At 42.6% G+C, this 21402-nt stretch overlaps 2 protein-coding genes across 2 annotated transcripts in view; one reads left to right on the top strand and one right to left on the bottom strand.

Moving 5' to 3' along the window:
• Positions 1–15037, top strand: part of LOC109900263 (tripartite motif-containing protein 54) — a 28143-nt gene extending 13106 nt beyond the window's left edge. The window contains exons 4-9 of the mRNA XM_020495955.2: positions 6818–6913; positions 7143–7376; positions 10929–10951; positions 11300–11436; positions 11627–11665; positions 14456–15037. Coding sequence (XP_020351544.2) covers positions 6818–6913; positions 7143–7376; positions 10929–10951; positions 11300–11436; positions 11627–11665; positions 14456–14484 — 558 coding nt within the window. The 3' untranslated portion in view covers positions 14485–15037. The remainder of the gene's footprint in view (positions 1–6817; positions 6914–7142; positions 7377–10928; positions 10952–11299; positions 11437–11626; positions 11666–14455) is intronic.
• A 363-nt stretch (positions 15038–15400) lies between these two features.
• LOC109900262 (UI) lies at positions 15401–18335 on the bottom strand. The gene is made up of 2 exons (XM_020495954.2): positions 17890–18335; positions 15401–17464 (listed from the first exon to the last, which is right to left on the bottom strand). Exon 2 carries the CDS (start codon positions 17433–17435, stop codon positions 16941–16943), a length of 495 nt encoding a protein of 164 aa, XP_020351543.1. The 5' UTR covers positions 17436–17464; positions 17890–18335; the 3' UTR covers positions 15401–16940.
• Positions 18336–21402: the final 3067 nt, after the last annotated feature.

The following is a 21402-nucleotide window of genomic DNA, read 5'->3' as shown; positions in this document are numbered from 1 at the left end:
AACCGTGAGAGACTTATTTCTGGAGAGAGTAATTTTCAAAATTAGTAGTTCGAACTGTTTGGGTATGGACCTGGAAAGTATGACATTACTTTGCAGGCCATCTCTGCAGTAAACTGCAACTCCTCCCCCTTTGGCAGTTCTATCTTGACGGAAGATGTTATAGTTGGGTATGGAAATCTCTGAATTTTTGGTGGCCTTCCTGAGCCAGGATTCAGACACAGCAAGGACATCAGGGTTAGCAGAGTGTGCTAAAGCAGTGAGTAAGACAAACTTAGGGAGGAGGCTTCTGATGTTGACATGCATGAAACCAAGGCTTTTTCGAACACAGAAGTCAACAAATGAGGGTGCCTGGGGACATGCAGGGCCTGGGTTTACCTCCACATCACCCGCGGAACAGAGAAGGAGTAGTATGAGGGTGCGGCTAAAGGCTATCAAAACTGGTCGCCTAGAGCGTTGGGGACAGAGAATAAGAGGAGCAGGTTTCTGGGCATGGTAGAATATATTCAGGGCATAATGCGCAGACAGGGGTATGGTGGGGTGCGGGTACAGCGGAGGTAAGCCCAGGCACTGGGTGATGATGAGAGAGGTTGTATCTCTGGACATGCTGGTAGTAATGGGTGAGGTCACCGCATGTGTGGGAGGTGGGACAAAGGAGTTATCAGGGGTATGAAGAGTGGAACTAGGGGCTCCATTGTGGACTAAAACAATGATAACTAACCTGAACAACAGTATACAAGGCATATTGACATTTGAGAGAGACATACAGCGAGGCATACAGTAATCACAGGTGTTGAATTGGGAAAGCTAGCTAAAACAGTAGGTGAGACAACAGCTAATCAGCTAGCACAACAACAGCAGGTAAAATGGCGTAGACTAGGCAACGGGGCCAACAGATAAAACAAACAAGCAGAATGGAGTACCGTGATTTATGGACAGTCCAGCGTGCATCAGCTATGTAGCCAAGAGATCAGTGTCCAGGGGGCAGCGGTGGATGGGGAAGGGAAGCTGGACTGGCGAGTGTTATCCAGGTTAAAAAAAAACGAACAATGACTAAATAGCTTGTAGCTAGTTAGCTGGTTAGCTTCTGGAGGTTCTTGAGTGTGTTCTAAAAATAAATAAAAAATAATAGCGATTCCGTATCACATTGGGTGAGGCAGGTTTCCGGAAGGTATAAACAAATTAAAAGTCAAAAGAGATAGAAAGTAAATATGGGTCCGGAGGGCGTTTGGGACGCAGGGATTCAGGCGGTTAGCAGGCCTGTGCTAACAAGCTAACAGTTTGTAGGCCCGGGCTAGACAAGGTAGCAGTTAGCGGACCGGAGCTGGACAAGCTAGCAGTTAGCAGGCCGAATTAGCAAGCAGGGAGATAGCGAGGGCTAGAGAGTTAGCCTTTGGGGGACGTCGCGATGGGGTGAGTCTGTTTATTCCTCTTCATGCGGTGACATCGATAGACCGGTCGTGGGCCCGGGTATTGTAGCTCAGGAGTATGCTACGGTGGTAGCGCAGGCCGGGCTAGCTTCAAGCTAAGTGGGTGGAAACGCTAGCCAGGGGTAATCGTCCAGGGTTGCGGTTTAGCTGGATAGCTAGTTGTGAAGATCCAGCGTATTTGGAAGCTTAGGTTTAGCAAAATGTTTTTAAAGGGATAGCTATGTAAAAAACGAAAAATATGTATAAAAACGAAAAATAAACAAAATATACAGGGACACGACACGACAGGACGACTTACTGCTACGCCATCTTGGCCCCTGCAGGGGCCATCTTGGCCCCTGCTGGGGCATGCTACAGGTATAACTTAAAACTCTTTAAAGGCCACAACATGATATCCGTCTTTCCTTCAGAGACATCTTCTGTTTGACAGGCTCTATAAAAAGACCCAACTGTTTCTCTCTGTCCCCAGACCATGGTGACCAGCGAGCTGAGATAAGGGGGGACTTTACCTAACAGGGTCTTGTAGATGACATGGAGCCAGTGGGTTTGGCGACGAGTATGATGCGAGGGCCAGCCAACGAGAGCGTACAGGTCGCAATGGTGGGTAGTATATGGGGCTTTGGTGACAAAACGGATGGCACTGTGATAGACTGCATCCAATTTGTTGAGTAGGGTATTGGAGGCAATTTTGTAAATGACATCGCCAAAGTCGAGGATTGGTAGGATGGTCAGTTTTACAAGGGTATGTTTGGCAGCATGAGTGAAAGATGCTTTGTTGCGAAATAGGAAGCCAATTCTAGATTTAACTTTGGATTGGAGATGTTTGATGAGGATCTGGAAGGAGAGTTTACCGTCTAACCAGACACCTAAGTATTTGTAGTTGTCCACGTATTCGAGTCAGACCCGTCCAGAGTAGTGATGTTGGACAGGTGGGCAGGTGCAGGCAGCGATTGGTTGAAGAGCATGCATTTAGTTTTACTTGTATTTAAGACCAATTGGTGGCCATGGAAGGAGAGTTGTATGGCATTGAAGCTTGCCTGGAGGGTTGTTAACACAGTGTCCAAAGAAGGGCCAGAAGTATACAGAATGGTGTCGTCTGCATAGAGGTGGATCAGAGACTCACCAGCAGCAAGAGCGACATCATTGATGTATACAGAGAAGAGAGTCGGTCCAATAATTGAACCCTGTGGCACCCACATAGAGACTGCCAGAGGTCCGGACAGCAGACCCTCCGATTTGACACACTGAACTCTATCAGATAAGTAGTTGGTGAACCAGGCGAGGCAATCATTTGAGAAACCAAGGCTGTCGAGTCTGCCGATGAGGATGTGGTGATTGACAGAGTCGAAAGCCTTGACCAGATCAATGAATACGGCTGCACAGTAATGTTTCTTATCGATGGCGGTTAAGATATCGTTTTAGGACCTTGAGCGTGGCTGAGGTGCACCCATAACCAGCTCTGAAACCAGATTGCATAGCAGAGAAGGTATGGTGAGATTCGAAATGGTCGGTAATCTGTTTGTTGACTTGGCTTTCGAAGACCTTAGAAAGGCAGGGTAGGATAGATATAGGTCTGTAGCAGTTTGGGTCAAGAGTGTCCCCCCCCTTTGAAGAGGGGATGACCGCAGCTGCTTTCCAATCTTTGGGAATCTCAGATGACACGAAAGAGAGGTTGAACAGGCTAGTAATAGGGGTGGCAACAATTTTGGCAGATCATTTTAGAAAGAAAGGGTCCAGGATTTAACAGTGGTGACAGTGTTTCCTATCTTCAGTGCAGTGGGCAGCTGGGAGGAGGTGTTCTTATTCTCCATGGGCTTTACAGTGTCCCAGAACTTTTTTGAGTTAGTGTTGCAGGAAGCAAATTTCTGCTTGAAAAACTAGCCTTGGCTTTTCTAACTGCCTGTGTATAATGGTTTCTAGCTTCCCTGAAAAGCTGCATATCACGGGGGCTGTTCGATGCTAATGCAGAACGCCATAGGATGTTTTTGTGTTGGTTAAGGGCAGTCAGGTCCGGGGAGAACCAAGGGCTATATCTGTTCCTGGTTCTAAATTTCTTGAATGGGGCATGTTTATTTAAGATGGTTAGGAAGGCATTTAAAAAAAATATCCAGGCATCCTCTACTGACGGGATGAGATCAATATCCTTCCAGGATACCCCGGCCAGGTCGATTAGAAAGGCCTGCTCGCAGAAGTGTTTCAGGGAGCGTTTTACAGTGATGAGTGGAGGTCGTTTGACCGCTGACCCATTACGGATGCAGGCAATGAGGCAGTGATCGCTGAGATCTTGGTTGAAGACAGCAGAGGTGTATTTAGAGGGGAAGTTGGTTAGGATGATATCTATGAGGGTGCCCGTGTTTACGGCTTTGGGGAGGTACCTGGTAGGTTCATTGATAATTTGTGTGAGATTGAGGGTATCAAGCTTAGATGGCTGGGGTATTAAGCATGTTTCAGTTTAGGTCGCCTAGCAGAACGAGTTCTGAAGATAGATGGGGGGCAATCAGTTCACATATGGTATCTAGAGCACAGCTGGGGGCAGAGGGTGGTCTATAGCAGGCGTTCAAATTGTTCAAATTCAAATTGTTTGGGTACAGACCTGGATAGTAGGACATAACTCTGCAGGCTATCTTTGCAGTAGATTGCAACACCACCCCCTTTGGCAGTTCTATCTTGTCTGAAAATTTTGTAGTTTGGGATGAAAATTTCAGAATTTTTTGTGGTCTTCCTAAGCCAGGATTCAGACACAGCTAGAACATCCGGGTTGGCAGAGTGTGCTAAAGCAGTGAATAAAACAAACTTAGGGAGGAGGCTTCTAATGTTAACATGCATGAAACCAAGGCTATTACGGTTACAGAAGTCATCAAAAGAGAGCGCCTAAGGAATAGGAGTGGAGCTAGGCACTGCAGGGCCTGGATTCACCTCTACATCACCAGAGGAAAATAGGAGGAGTAGGATAAGGGTACGGCTAAAAGCAATGAGAATCGGTCGTCTAGAAGGTCTGGAACAGAGAGTAAAAGGAGGTTTCTGGGGCGATAAAATAGCTTCAAGGTATAATGTACAGACAAAGGTATGGTAGGATGTGAATACAGTGGAGGTAAACCTAGGTATTGAGTGATGATGAGAGAGATATTGTCTCTAGAAACATAATTGAAACCAGGAGATGTCATCGCATGTGTGGATGGTGGAACTAATAGGTTGGATAAGGTATAGTGAGCAGGACTAGAGGCTCTACAGTGAAATAAGCCAATAAACACTAACCAGAACAGTAATGGACAAGGCATATTGACATTATTAAGGAGAGGCATGCTTAGTCGAGTGATCATAAGGGTCCAGTGAGTAGTGAGGTTGGTTGGGGTCACGGCGATTCAGACAGCTATCCGGGCCTTCGGTAGCAAGCTAGCATAGGATGGAGGTCTGTTTTTAGCCACCTCGTGCGTTTCCGTCGGTAAGATTAGTGGGGTTCCGTGTGGCAGAGGGGATCAATCCAATTCGCAAAAAAAAAAAAGATATAGTTATAGAGGCCCAAGAAAAAAGATAAATATTGTCCGATAGGTCTATTCAGATAGCAGCCGATAAGACAGCTAACCATTAGCGGACCGCAGATGGGCGTTCAGGTAATGTTGCGACTGAGGAGCCAGCTGGATAACTCCCTCAGGCAGATAACGTCGGTAGTCCAGTTGTGAAGGCCCGGTGGGGCTCCGCGTTGGCAGTAAAACGGGTCCGGATAGGTGATTGTAGCCCAGGAGTGACTGATGGAACATCAGCTGGCTAGCTCTGGAATAATTGATGTTTGCTCCGGAATCGATGTAAGCCGATAGTCACACGGATAGCAGCTAGCTAGCTGCGAGATCCAGGTATAAATGTTATGGACAGTTCTCCTATCTGCTGATAGTGTTGGTGCCAGTCTAAAGGTGTCTGTTCCGAGGACACACTGGTTATTATTCTGTGAGACTGTGTGATTGCACTGTATATGGAACTGAAAAAGAACCAAAAACATACTGAACAAAAATATGAATGCAACATGCAAAGTGTTGGTCATGTTTCATAAGCTGAAATAAAAGATCTACAAAATGTTCCGCACACACAAAAAGCTTATTTCTCTCACATTCTGTGCTCAAATTTGTTGACATCCCTGTTACTGAGCATTTCTCCTTTGCCAAGATAACCCATCCACCTGACAGGTGTGGCAAGTTAAGAAGCCGATTAAACAGCATGAGCATTACACAGGTGAACCTTGTACTGGGGACAGTAAAAGTCCACTCCAAAATGTGCAGTTATATCACACAACGCAATGCCACAGATGTCTCAAGTTTTGAGGAAGCATACAATTGGCATGCTGACGGCGGAAATGTCCACCAGAGCTGTTTCCAGAGAATTTAATGTTAATTTATCTACCATAAGCTGCCTCCAACGTTATTTAAGAGAATTTGGCAGTACGTGCAAACAGCCTCACAACCACAGACCACGTCTAACCACGCCAGACCAGGAGCTCCACATCCGGCTTCTTCACCTGCAGGATTGTCTGAGACCAGCCATTCGGACAGTTGATGAAACTGAGGAGGATTTCTGTCTGTAATAAAGCCCTTTTGTGGGGAAAAACTCATTCAGATTGGCCTGGATCCCAAGTGGGTGGGCCTATGCCCTCCCAGGCCTACCCATGGATGCGCCCCTGCCCAGTCATGTGAAATCCATAGATTAGGACCTAATGAATTTATTTAAATTGACAGATTTTCTTATATGAACTGCAACTCGGTAAAACTGTTGAAAATGTTGCATGTTGCGTTTATATTTTTGTTCAGTATTGTTATTCAAAGGGTTCTCCTATGGGGACAGCCAAATAACCCTTTTAGGTTCTAGATAGCACCTTTTCTTTCTAAGACTGTAACTTTCCCCTACAGGATCCAAGTGAACGGTGACTAATATCAAAGTGAAGGTCACTTGTTAAGGATGGATAATGTGCCTGGCTGTTGAGTAATACTGAAGGGGAAGCCACCCACACAAACATGATACATACACGTTACATATTTGCTGTATCTACTTTCATAAGCTAAAATAAGTATGTTTGAATGGACTATAACATCAGGTGGCTTTGGTGACAAATGTGCCTTGCATTCATTGCTCACTCGCTCACTATGAATCATTCATTACAAATACAGACGAGGAAGGTTAACAAGCAACTTCAGCTAATGTTTTATGCATTGTTAAAAAAACAACCCTTTCGATATTTAAATATTCAATCTATCATCACAATTGTGTGAACTACTACCTAAAGTGTCAGCTGAGGGATGGAACAAAAGCCTTCATATCCTATAGCCCTCCAGGATTAGGGGTTGGTGACCACTGGTGAAGTGAGTACAGATTTTAACCCATCATGTTATGTTGATTGGCTGCAGACGGAGCTGAGTGACGGCATCGCCATCTTGGTGGCTGGGAACGACTGTATCCAGGCCCTCCTCTCTCAGATGGAGGAGACCTGCAGGTCCATCCAGGTGAGAATTTTACCCACTACAACCACTCAGACCTCTCACTTCACAGTCACAAAGCTCACTGTGGAGTCACCACACACATCACTGTGAACAACCTGTTGTATTGTAATAACTAGCATCAATAAGTATTAATACATTATTTATAAACTATTAATAAATATACATATTGAAAACATTTATAAGGGCTTGTTCAAGTTATTATTAGGTGTTACCAATGGGTGTCTGTGTGCAGGAGAATGGCCGTCGTCAGAAGCAGAGTCTGTGTGATAAGTTTGACGGGCTGTATGCCATCCTGGAGGAGAGGAAGAAGGAGTTGGTGGGTATGATCAGCCGCCAGCAGGATGACAAGCTGGACTACATCCGCTCCCTCATGCGTCGCCACGGAGACCACCTGGAGGGAGCCGTCAAGCTGGTGGAGACAGCAATCCAGTCCATGGAGGAACCACAGATGGCCGTGTTCCTACAGGTAAGCACTATGGATGGAACACTAGCACTGAACCTGTCTGGCCTCAGTAACTGGACCTAGGGTATGTACCAGTATGTCATGTAATGGAATAGAATAATGGTCAGATGTAACTTTAGATGTAAATTCTTGAGCAGAAAAGTTGCCTGTTTCAGCCCTTGTAAACTGGACGAGGATCAGTGTTCCTGCAGGTAGCTAATGTTTCACTGTCTAAGGATCAGTAGCCCTACAGGTAGCCTATGAGTCAGGGGACCCTCAACAAAGTACTGTAATAGGATCAGTTGTGTGGTCAATGTCTCTGGGAACTCTGGTCCTATGGTTCTCTGATCGCACACTGTAAAGAGGAATTTCCAGGTGAAAGGGAGAGCAGTCATTGGTAAAGTAAATCCAAAATATATGTGGTTTAATACAAGTTGCAACAGGGAGATACCTCCAGCACGAAAGCAGAGCAGATGTCTCACGAGCCTCTCTAAGCAGGCCCTCATATCCTAATCATATGTTCTGGAAACACATAACTAAAGACATAACACAAAGTAGTGAATCACACAGTCTCACAGAATAATAACCAGTGTGTCCTCGGAACAGACGCCTTTAGACTGGCACCAACACTATCCGCAGATAGGAGAACTGTTCATAACATTCTGGTCTAGCATACAAGTCTAGTGACCATCAACCTTGCACAGATTAGAATCATGTTCCAGAAAGGAAAAGGAAAATATGTTAGCTGTGTTCGAATACACATACTAACCGCACTAACCATACTATTTGTGACGTAAATTCATTATGTAGTATGCTTATTGGTCATAGTATAGATAGAGTTAGTATGCTAAAAGCTACCGGATGTCGTAATAAATTCAGCAAAGTACGAAGTACAGTACCAGTCAAAGGTTTGGACACACCTACTCATTCCAGGTTTTTTCTTTATTTTTAATATTATCTACATTGTAGAATAATAGTGAAGTCATCAAAACTATGAAATAACACATATGGAATCATGTGGTAACCAAAAAAGTGTTAAATAAATGAAAATATATTCTTCAAAGTAGCCAAATCAAAATACAGTATATTATATTTGAGATTCTACAAAATAGCCATTCTTTGCCTTGATGACAGCTTTGCATACTCTTGGCATTCTCTCAACTAGCTTCACCTGGAATACTTTTCCAAACAGTCTTGAAGAAGTTGATGAGCACTTGTTGGCTGCTTTTCCCTCACTCTGCGGTCCAATTCATCCCAAACCATCTCAATTGGGTTGAGGTCGGGTGATTGTGGAGGCCAGGTCATCTGATGCAGCACTCCATCACTCTCCTTCTTAGTCAAATAGCCTGTACACAGCCTGGAGGTGTGTTGGGTCATTGTTCTGTTGAAAAACAAATGATAGTCCCAATACGCGCAAACCAGATGGGATGCAGAATGCTGTGGTAGCCATGCTGGTTAAACGTGCCGTGAATTCTAAATAAATCACAGACAGTGTCACCAGCAAAGCACTCTCACACGATCACACCTCGTCCTCCGTGCTTCACAGCGGGAACCACACATGCGGAGATCATCCGTTCACCTACTCTGCGTCTCACAAAGACACGGTGGTTGGAACCAAAAATCTAAAATTTAGACTCATCAGACCAAAGGACAGATTTCCACCGGTCTAATGTCCATTGCTCGTGTTTCTTGGCCCAAGCAAGACTCTTCTTCTTATTGGTGTCCTTCAGTAGTAGTTTTTTTGCAGCAATTCGACCATGAAGGCCTAATTCACGCAGTCTCCTCTGCACAGTTGATGTTGAGATGTATCTGTTACTTGAACTCTGTGAAGCATTTATTTGGGCTGCAATTTCTGAGGCTGGTAACTCTAATAAACTTATCCTATGCACCAGAGGTAGTAACTCAGGGTCTTCCTGTCCTGTGACGGTCCTCATGAGAGCCTGTTTCATTATAGCGCTTGATGGTTTTTGCGACTGCACTTGAAGAAACGTTCTTGAAATTTTCCGTATTGACTGACCTAAATTTCTTAAAGTAATGATGGACTGTCGTTTTTCTTTGCTTATTTGAGCTGTTCTTGCCATAATATGGACTTTGTCTTTTACCAAATAGGGCTATCTTCTGTATAACAACCCTACCGTGTCACAACACAACTGATTGGCTCGAACGTATTAAGGAAAGAAATTCCACAAATTAACTTTTAACAAGGCACACCTGTTGATTGAAATGCCTTACCTCGTGAAGCTGGTTGAGAGTATGCCAAGAGTGTGCAAAGCTGTCATCAAGGCCAAAGGGTGGCTACTTTGAATAATATTTTTTCTTTTATTTAACACTTTTTTGGTTACTACATGATTCCATATGTGTTATTTCATAGTTTTGATGCCTTCACTATAATTCTACAATGTGGAAAACAGTAAAACAACTGGTACTGTATACACGCAGTGGACACTATTTCCATGCTCTTAGGGGCCCATAATGCAATTCTTCAGAAAATGGGCGTCGTTTTCAGAATTGAAAAAATGCCGGAAAATATGCAGGCGAAGTCTGAGGAGAGTGCATACAAATTCATTGTTTTAACTAATTATGGCAAATGTAAATAAAATGTTGAGTAATGTAATAAAGTAATAACTATTCAAATAAGTTACGTTACACGTTATGTTGGCTGACAGTTAGCTACGCTATCCTTACGAACAGCTTAGCGTTACACGGCAGTATTTACCGGTGTGTTAGCTAGTTATCTAACGTTAGTTGGTTACTAATAATACATCGAACTTGCCAAGCAGTATATTAACTATATGCTATCTAACTACCCAACTTCTATTGACTTGGTTGTTCACATCATTTTTAGCTGTATAGTTGTTGTGCGTTCTCAATGGACATGGTTAATTCTGGCTATCTACTCCGATTTCAGAGTGCCAGAGCGCAGAATAATTTATGAATTTACTTGCCCTAGCAGAGTTGGTTTGGCGGTTTTTATGTTATCCAGACCGTTCGTGACTGTAACTGTACTGCTGTCAACAAATTAATAACGTTGTTTTTTTGCTGTCGTTTACTGACACCTGCCTCATTATTTGAACTCTGGCCCCCTGGCCATCAATACTGTCCTTGGAACAGAGCCAGGTTGGATGACGTGCTCCTGCTGCAGACAGATGGTAGTTAAAACCGCAGCTAGGGGAGAGATAGATGGTACCATTCATGTCATCCAGCAGTCCTCTCCTCCTCTCAGGCCCCAGCTCTACTCCTCTCCTCCACTCAGGTCCCTTGGTCTACTCCTCTCCACTCAGGTCCCTGGCTCTACTCCTCTCCTCCACTCAGGTCCCTGGCTCTATAAAGAGCTACAGATTGAGTAAAGCTCGTAACTGAAGTGTCTCTTTATTCACCTCCCTAATTGTTCATGCTTGCAAGCCGTTGGTTTAATCAACCAGTTTACAGGTAGTGCTAGCAGCGAGTGTTAGGATGGTGGCAGGAGCATGTTTTAAACTCATTCTGGTTTAGATATAGCACTAATTGACCTCCGAAAATAAGTGCTGGAAATTAAACTAAATGTAATAGCCTACCCATCGTTTCTTTTCTCCACAGAGCATCAAGGATATATTTAAACAGTAAGTCAAATTCTTGTTTTCGTCTGTTTAGTGTTCCATTCTGCTTCATATGGGGTGTTTAGCTGGAAAGTCACAAATTGCATTACATTCACTAACACAAACACACCAATTGCATTGACTGTAAAGCTAAAGTAACTGCACAGAAGATGCGTGTGATTTGAAGTTATGTCTGATTGCTGGCTGCTGATAGCTAATACATTATAATGGAGCTCTCCACCTGTAGAGTTATCCAGCCAGCCTGCGTCACTACCAGCCACAGGGGTACAGAGGACGTTGCTATCCATCGCTGTCTGTCACCTCCTATTTGTTTGTCTTTGAACTGTGACCTCACCACTGTGTCCTTTTAAGGATCAGCACCACTGCCAAGGTGTCCAGTATGGAATGTCCAGAGCCGGGCTACGAGAGCATGGCCCATTTTGTCATCAACACAGCAAATGTGGCAGACATGCTGAGGACCATTGACTTCAACACAGTTAGGGCCTCAGGTAGTACAATATGACCATATATGGAGAGTTTAGTCATTAATGTTTCTCTATACATGACTCTAGCCTCAGGGCACTGACGCATGTTCAGCTCCGAACATTAACCCCAAAACTATTTTCAATTGCACTTTCAAGGCTATTTCCCTTGTTTTTGCTGGTCTGTCTTAATGTGGTGCTCTCTGTGTGGTTGCAGGTTTCCAGGAAAAGGATGGGGAGGATGGTTATGATCTGGGTGAGGAATTAGCATCGCTGGCAACAAGGGATGTAGACTATGGGCGATACTAGTTGAAAAGGGTCAAAGAAAGAAAAACCATGCTATGCTGCTCCCCTGCTTTATTCCCTTACACACATTTACAACATTTAGGCTTCAAACACAAAGGTTGTTAAATATAGTTATACTGTATATTGTTCCTTCGGACATCAGTCTTAAACATATCTGTAAAGGCTGAAATCAAGTGTTTAATATCTAAAATATGGATGGATCACTTGTCTTGTTTACCCCACAGCCAACTAATTTCAAATGGAGAGACCAGGCATTCTTTCTACTCTCAGTGTTAAAGTAATTCCATATTTCCCTTGCTACCTCCAAAAGTGTAACGATCCTAGGGCCAGGGGACCCTTCGGCCTCACAGCGTCACTGTAACATGCCAGAGATTAATTAACTAGAAGTACACATTTTATGAATGGCCACGGACAGATACTCTAGGGAGAGATGGATCAGTGGTTGTTGACTGGCCTGTTATTTATACATGATTAAAGTTTCAACTAGAAACTCTCAAGTGAGGAGTCTGATGTATTGATTGGGCTTTACCTTGGTGTACTGACAATGAAAATGCTTGTAATTTTGGCTTAATATACAGTACCAGTCAAAGGTTTGGACACACCTACTCATTCAAGGGTTTTTCTTAAAATGTTACTATTTTCTACATTGTAGAATAATAGTGAAGACATCAAAACTATGAAATAACACATATGGAATCATGCAGTAACCAAAGAAGTGTTAAACAAATCTAAATATATTTTATATTTGCGATACTTCAAAGTAGCCACCCTTTTCCTTGATAACAGCATTGCATACTCTTGGCATTCTCTCAACCAGCTTCACCTGGGATGCTTTTCCAAACAGTCTTGAAGGAGTTCCCACATATGCTGAGCACTTGTTCGCTGCTTTTCCTTCACTCAGCGGTCCAACTCATCCCAAACCATCTCAATTGGGTTGAGGTCGGGTGACTGTGGAGGCCAGGTCTTCTGATGCAGCACTCCATCACTCTCCTTCTTGGTCAAATAGCCCTTACACAGCCTGGAGGTGTGTTGGGTCATTGTCCTGTTGAAAAACAAATGATAGTCCCACTAAGCGCAAACCAGATAGGATGGCGTATCACTGCAGAATGCTGTGGTAGCCATGCTGGGTAAGTGTGCCTTGAATTCTAAATAAATCACTGACAGTGTCACCAGCAAAGCACCATGACATCACCTCCTCCATGCTTCACGGTGGGAACCACACATGCGGAGATCATCCGTTCACCTACTCTGCGTCTCACAAAGACACAGCGGTTGGAACCAAAAATCTCAAATTTGGACTCATCAGACCAAAGGACAGATTTCCACCGATCTAATGTCCATTGCTCGTGTCCAAGCAAGTCTCTTTTTATTTTTGGTGTCCATTAGTAGTAGTTTCTTTAATAGCAATTTGACCATGAAGGCCTGATTCACGCAGTCTCCTCTGAACAGTTGATGTTGAGATGTGTCTGTTACTTGAACTCTGTGAAGCATTTATATGGGCTGCAATTTCTGAGGCTGGTAGCTCTAATGAACTTACCCTCTGGCTCAAATGCATTAAGGAAATAAATTCCACTATTTAACTTTTAACAAGGCACACCTGTTAATTGAAATGCATTCCAGGTGAAGCTAGTTGAAGCTAGTTGAGAGAATGCCAAGAGTGTGCAAAGCTGTCATCAAGGCAAAGGGTGGCTACTTTGAAGAATCTCAAATTTAAAATATATTTAGATTTGTTGAACACTTTGTTGGTTACTACATGATTCAATATGTGTTATTTAATAGTTTTGATGTCTTCACTATTATTCTACAATGTAGAAAATAGTGAAAATTAAGAAAAACCCTGGAATGAGTACTGTAGATCATGACCCTTACACTGGGCATTCAGCTCTGTTAAAAAGCTCTGCCTCCTAGTGCCTTGGGTTGGGACCTCAGCTTGACAGGTAGTGAAGAATAGACCTTTCCTGTGTCTCACACACCGATCTGAGACATGTTTCTGTAACCTGTGTCATTACTTATAATAGTTATAAATAACTATTGCCCCTGCTTGTGATGGGGTTGTTGTGGATATATGGCCCTGAGCCTGGGTGCTCACATGAGCTAACGTTGCCCCCGGGGCTGTCGACCTCTGATTGCGGGAACGGGTGGAGAGGGAGGGGAGACACACGAGAGGCGAGACAGAGCTGGGAGTAATTGATGGGGTGTGTGTGTGCGCGCTCCCACCACAGCAAGAGTTCCCTGACTATGAATGGAGATTGATCTGTGTCGGCCACCAGTGATCTGAGGTTGACACAGTTTTCTGGCAACAATCTGTTCCAGCAATAATTCTTCACACTATTTGAGGGATGATACAGAACAGAATGTCCATGATATGTACAGTACTGGAAGGGGTTAACTGAGTGGGGTTTTCATATCTCTAACTCATAGAATCTAAGGGGAAACTATAGTAGACATTGCTTAAAACTATGGAGCAAATTTAACATTTCCGAAGGACATTAACACAATTACACAGAAACTCTAACAGCCGGAAGCAGAGAATCTCCCTCCACTATGTAATGAGGAGAGTCATAGTATATTCATGTCAAGAGACAAAACACAGTGTCCTCTCCCATCCCACTTGGTGCCCCCGTTTAATGTTTGACTTCAAAAATAGACCCAGTCCAACAGGAAATGAAGACAGTGGTGATAGTATAAGATTGTCATGCTCAACTCACATTAATCAATCTCCTCTTTTGTTTTAATCAAGGTTTTTCCAGTCAAGAAAGGACTACTTAGAGGGTTTATGGTAATCCCCTGCGCACATCCATCCAGAGTATTGATGTTTGCCTTTACCATTCGGCTGTCAACTGGTTTTGCTGTCCACAGTATTTACATTGAGTGAATTACAGATCTACAATAGAGAATAAAGCTCAAACATCACACAGTTGAAGGCCTCCCTCGCCACCCACATCAGATATATGTACAAAAGCCTGTGTATTGTGTGTACATTTGATAAGCTATGTATAATCCACTGAAATGTATCCCACTGTTGATTTGAATTGTGCATGTTGTGAAGTAGGAAGAATATTGTTGTTTTTCCTCACCTAACACTCCTTCTAGTGCTTGTGATTATCCTGCTACTTCCTCTTCAACAGACTTTACTTTGACAAGAGTTCCACAAGTGCCTTGAAGAAAAAAGTAGGATTAATATTATAGAGACCGAAGCAACTGTAAGCTGCACTTCTAAAAGGTTATGAGGAGAACTGAATGCTCCGATGGTATAGTATATGCACTTTTTAGTCTCAGTTTACATCATTTTATAGAAATAAACATACATTTCATTGTGATATCTTCCCTCTCCTTTTCTGAGGAAATGTTTGCACTACCAACCCTGACCCAGAGCTACGGCTGCTACTTTGATTCCAGAGGGATCAGTAATTGAATGTATCTTTATGGTGTTAACACAACGAGGAACAAGGCAGCAGAATTCCACCATACTGACAGTCTGATAGAGCTGTCTGACAGAGCTGAGCCGTATAGTAGAAACACCATGTCGGGGGCCATTTTGACGGCCTCTTACAAGTTCACAGCAACCATTACACTATTATGTAGACATCCACGTTATGTATTTAAAAAGAAGGCAGGCAACTGCTGTAAAGGTAACTGTTTAATGAGAGTTAAAGGTGAAGACTGCAATGAATGTTAGGCCATAGAGGTTTTGCAATGAGTGTTCAGCCAGAGTTTACTACTCAGGTTTTGTATTTGAATGGGCAAGAGGAACCTCAGCAGCATGACTATAACGTCTTACAAGTCAGCAGAATAGTTTCCTTTTCTACATTCACTACTGTAAGAGACTATGACAGAGTCAATATAATTTTTTTCAGAACTTTTTTATTACAAAATATAAATGGCAAAAAGCTTTTCTTTACTGCAAAACCATGGGATCATAAGATATGTCCAGATGATTAGGGTTTGACAAAGCAGTCTACATAAGCATTTTCTTTTTTTGTTCTTTAAGGTAAGCATGCTGTACTACAGAGGACAGTTCACTCAGAGGAACATATAATAAGGGGGGGGGGGGGGGGGGGGTGCAAAGTATAGGATATGTTCACCTAGTCCCAGATAAAATTGGATATTAGTTGTATCACAAAAAAGCATGGGTACTGGCAGACCCCATACCTCAGCATTTCCCAAACATTTCCCAAGGGTTGCACGTTTTGGTTTTTGCCCTAACACCACACAGCTGATTTAAATAATGAACTCATCATCAAGCTTTGATCATTTGAATCAGCTTTGTAGTGCAGGGCAAAGACTAAAATGCGCACCCCTCTGGATTAATGTGAAAAGGCTTCTTCTACTGGCTGGATGGCTGTCTGCCAAGTGAGCTAACAAAACAAGGGCAAATTGAAAATAACCATAAACAAAATATGTGACATAATGTAAATATAGTAATGATCAACATTTTACATTTTAGTCATTTAGCAGACTCTCTTATTCTGAGCGACTTACAGGAGCAATTAGGGTTAAGTGCCTTGCTCAAGGGCACATCGACAGATTGTTCACCTAGTCGGCTCAGGGATTCAAACCAGTGACCTCTTAACCACTCGGCTACCTGCCATCAAACAACTGACCATTAAAGATCATAAGAGGATAGCCAATAACAATTTACACAGCATCATTTTTCTTAATGTGTTATAGGGCTATAGAGATTGTCAACATTTTTATATTTATTTCTGGAAACTTCAATGATTAGGCTATCTGTCATTGTTATTAACTTTGTAGTAACCATTTATGCTACTGTTGACATCAAATCTTAGTTAGCTCCCTACTTTGACTAATAAACATGTTGCACTTATTCCACATTAGGGCAACTTATAACCCCATTCGATTCTGACACTATTATTGTTTTAGGCCTACTATAATGTTCCGGACATTCAAATGTGAGAATAGAGTTGTGAAATGCGAAGTATTCACACACTATGCCTTATCTCAAAGAATATTATTCCAGTCGTCCACTATGAGTACACTGTAGCTGTGGTCTTGGTAGACTGGTAGTCAATCGTTTTATAGCCCGTTGATTTTGAAATACTTTTTGGATAGGTGGTTAAGTTCCTTTTACGCACAGGTTGAAGCATGAGGAATGACAGAGAAACCAATGGTTAATGCAAAGAAAAATCGAAACTATTTCGTGGGAGAGTACCAGGGCCTTTTTTTACGTGAGATATTTTCTCCCTCGTAGATTACACTTGGTATCACTTTCCAACTTCATCTAGATACTTGCGGTTCAACTCTGCTTGCTCCTTCTGGCTCTCGATCCGCGCCATTTCGATCATATTTCTCAGCAGGTGGAAAGTGAGGTCGATGGAAATCGGTGGATCGTCGTTTCTCTTGGTCAACTCCACGAAGTCTTCCAGGCTGTTAACCTCCTCAGGCGCGCGCTGCTGCTCAAAGCGCGGCAAACTGCGCGCCAGCTGACCAAGACCCCTCGAGCCTAGGGGCGTCACCTCAAAGGGAAACTGTGGCGGGAAACCTGTTTGCAACCGGGGATTTCTCTGCAAATAACGCAGTATATTTTCTCCGATAAGGTAGGAAACTGCGTCGCCAGCCTTCTGGAACACCTCGTCCAGCTGACTCTTGTAGCCGTGGCCGTTGAACATGGCCAGGTCCTGTGGTCGACTAACACTGGGGGGGATGTGAGAGGTGAGGAGAACAGTGGCAAGGAGCAGGACCAGGGGGACAGGCTTCATAGTGCTGGACAGACAAACAAAACGGTGCCCTGTTATGGAGAGAGGTGTAGAAATATTAGGAACAAGCACTGAACTCAGTACGCGAAAACAATTGCCCTTATGTGACTATTGTGTCTAACGCAAATACAAATAGGCTCATTCTTACTAAATGCTTAAAGGCAAACTTAAACAGTAATAAACAACAGTAGGCTGTTGTAGTCTATTGAAACTTGCAATACACAAAGTAGATCATAGACGAGGTTAATTGGCACACAATATACATAAATCGTTACTGAAACAAGCATGCACAGGTTTCTTTAGCTTTGTAAATAAATACATGAACCTAATCATTGTTTTCATGATACAAAAATTACCAACTAATTCCTGTGTCCTTGATAATCTCAACTCAGCACCAGAGCTCTCAGCACCTCAAACTAAAAATGTGCAACAAAAGAAAGCGAAATGAACCACTTACTTGATCGCCTCCTGGTGCTGAGAAAGTCTAGAAAAGTGTCAATGGAGAACCCGGTACGAAAAGTCCCGCTAAATGGCGATTGTAGTAGACCGCCTCTGTCTGAACTGTTATATACATCCAAGATAGCTCCATTGACGTCAGTGCAAGTGCATAAACTGCTTGTAAATGAGGCGACTCCTTTTTAAGTAAAGGCAAGTGTTTTGGAGGACAGCTCACAGCTGATGCTGCTGACCAAGGTCTACTGGATAGAAAAGGCATGACAGTGTCTGATATTGTTACCTACCTCAACCTGTCACATTAGTCCTAATTAAGTCCACAAAGCAAAACCAGTTATTGTTTCGCAAGGTGTTGCTATGCCTCTAATGAAACTGGAATGACAGAACACCGCAAAAAACAACATTTACTTACTAAAAACAAAACAATTGTGGACGTTAAAACTAAGTGATTCGTTAAGGTGTAAATCTGCACAATGCTACTATGAATCTGGTCTCTGAATAAAGTAGTCTAGAAACGATGAGCTGTTGTCGTGATGCCTTTATGCATGGTTTAACATCTTGGCGAGGCAGAGCAGAAGCGCACAGTGGGGAAACGTGCAGAGGGCGCAGAGAAACCTGTCCATGGTTCTGAAAAGGTTTCCGCTTGTAATGCACGCGATGCAAGTGGATTCTTAATTAAAACGACAGAAAATATAAAATAGAGGAATATGTCATATTTAGCTGATAAAACCCGCAAGATGTATATACTGCACTGAATACAGGGGTGAAAGTAAGGCGGTACGGTCCGGTACACTCTAGAAATAAAAGGTTCCTGGAGTATCCTTTAGGAGTTCTTCAAATTGAAACTGTGGGGGAACCCCTATGAGTTCTTCAAAGAACCCCTTTAAATGGATCCTCGAATAAACTTTTGAATAACCTTTTGGGGTTAATAACTGAACTACCCCCCTCCCCTATTATTATTATTAATAATAATATGCACATCAATAACACAATATTTTATTTGTCAGTATTTATTATGATTTTAGTGGCAAAGCAGAATTAAAAAATCCAAATTTGAGGTAAACTCCCAGCAGAGCCACAAGTCCAATGGGTATATCCTCTAGCATGTTGATGTTAATGTGTTGATGGCCAGAATGATTTTGCAGTGCATGGTGATAGAACAGGTTTCATGTTATATTCATCAGAGGTGTGACGAGAGTGAAGTCTGTGAAGTCTGTGAATCCAAAAAATAGTAATTATACAGATGTTTAACAAAAAATGCACACGACAGTATTCATACCTTGGTTTTCGTGGAAAATGCAAATGAAAAAAAACTGTTTTGATGATGGTTTTCATACCTTGTCCATAATGTAGAGGCCTATGGGACTTTCATTGAAGAGGTAAGATAGGAGGATGCTACATGTGATCTGCATAACATACCAATAGACATACCTTTGTACTGCGTCCAGGTAAAATACATAGTGGGGGTAAACTGTACTGGTGAAACGTGAGCCTATCACAATGAATACAACATGCCCAAAAAACGAAAGGCTATTAGACCATTATTTAACATTACTGCATGTCAGCCGCATGAAACAGTGAATTGACTGGAAACCAGGTGGTATACGCTCCAAATTGAGTTGTGGTTTGAGGAGAACGCTTACATTTTGTCAAGGCGGTGATGAGTGGCCGAGACCGAGGCGGCGTGGATAACAGTGGATGCATCAATTCAATCGCAGAATTTCATTACACTACACGTAAGTGTTTTGTAACTGATGTCTCTTTCCATTCATCCAATTTCGGGTGCACAGTGCACTGTTGAGGTTTGGATGGTAAAATAATTTCGAATGAAGGAATGTGCGCGAGTAGCGTACAGGGCCGGCTTTGTTAAGTGATTGTTTGACAGTCAGATGAAAACGTCATGACTGGTTGTGTTAATGCCACTTTAAAAGGTAGAGGCGGCATCTCCATAAGGCTATGTGAAGCTAAGGTTTCCCTAAAGTAAATTGAATTAAATTGCCACAATTATATAGCCTAATTAGCTTACTCTTGTCTATACAGAAATAAATACAATCATTCAAAATAGGCTACTACACCAGAAAGCATGATTTGGCCACAGAGCATCATTAGCTTCTTTAAAAAATATATGGATTGTTTTAAATTTCATAGCCTACAGCCAGAAGGGCCCAGAATTTGAGTAGCCACGGTGCAAATACCAAATAGATTATTGTTAAATTACAACTGTCAGTGAAAAGACCCAGCCAGGCATATCGCAATATTAAAATAATAATAATAATGGCTATTGCTGTACACAGTGGCGACCCGTCATTCAGGGCAGGTGGGGCTTACTTGTTATTCATTTTTTGGGGGGGCTTACCTGTTTTGCATGTTATTTTGGCATATCAATTTGCAAACAATGTAAAAAAAATATATAGTAATAAATTAGTTGATAAAGCTGCATAAAAACATTGTCTCTTTTTTGCATTCTTGAGTAAGGCAGCTCCAAAATGCAGGTGTTTCAGCCTAGCTCAGTGCTTTCTGTGGTGGTGGGGCAGCCAGCGGAAAATACAGAGCATAGCTGTTTGCAATGTTCTCCAGTTGCGCCATGATTAGCTCAGTGTTCTGTCACTCGTGGGGACAGTACGTCACCGCCAAGTGTAAGGGTGAAAATTCAAGCCTCTTGGGTGCTGCCATAGAGTTACATTTCAAGTGACCATCAAAGAAGGCTCAAGGTCATTGGCCACAGATAAAAGTACGTCAAATCACCTTACATTGACAATAGCTTTGATTGGACTGATCATGTCAACATTATACTTAAAAAATCTTAGCTAGCAGTTATGAATCAAGTCGACAATCTACTGGCAAATCCTTTTTAATTATTGTCATATGATGAGAAATAATGAAGAGAATTTATAGATAAAACGTATCGGTGCTCATCGGCCATTGGACATAAACATTGGACAACAAGTTGGAAATCGCAAATTCAACAAGGAGGTGTTTGGAAGGAATCAGTGACAGTGGCTAACTGCAAGCAATCCAAAGCAATCACTAGCCTGCTATTCAGTGGAGTGGCTGTGTGGTCCCAAATATGGGATTAAGTGTCTCTTTTCCAAGTTTAAAATGATAACCATTCAATATTGGGCATGCTGTCAATGAAGCATGATTTGTGCCGCACTCGAAACTGTTAACTCGGGACTGACTTCAGTGAGTTCAAAACAACTGGGAATTACGGAAAAAACAAGCTCCGACTGGGAAATACGGAATTGTAGGTCGGGAACTCAGGTCTCTTTCTAGAGCTACAACCTGAAGATCAATGACAGCATCATGATTCTACCTTGTTTTTTCAGAGTTTACAGTTGTCTTGAAAGCACCCTAAATCCACTGCATTCCAGACTTTGATGACAAAATTTGACCACGTAGGACCGCCGTGCCACCTTCCTGTTCAAGTGAGCACAGCACAACAAGGTTAATCCAAAAAGTATTGTATGTTTCTGCATAAATTATGTAATATGCCAGGGAGATTTGTGTACTGTAGCTA

The sequence above is a fragment of the Oncorhynchus kisutch genome, linkage group LG12 (assembly GCF_002021735.2).
Source record: "Oncorhynchus kisutch isolate 150728-3 linkage group LG12, Okis_V2, whole genome shotgun sequence".
In the NCBI taxonomy this organism is placed as follows: Eukaryota; Metazoa; Chordata; class Actinopteri; order Salmoniformes; family Salmonidae; genus Oncorhynchus; species Oncorhynchus kisutch.
Note: the sequence above shows the minus strand (reverse complement) of the source record. Positions and strands in the feature narration are given on the sequence as shown.

Bases quoted from the DNA above. Each gene is read 5' to 3' on its own strand.
- LOC109900262 (XM_020495954.2), bottom strand. From the start codon at position 17,435: ATGAAGCCTGTCCCCCTGGTCCTGCTCCTTGCCACTGTTCTCCTCACC.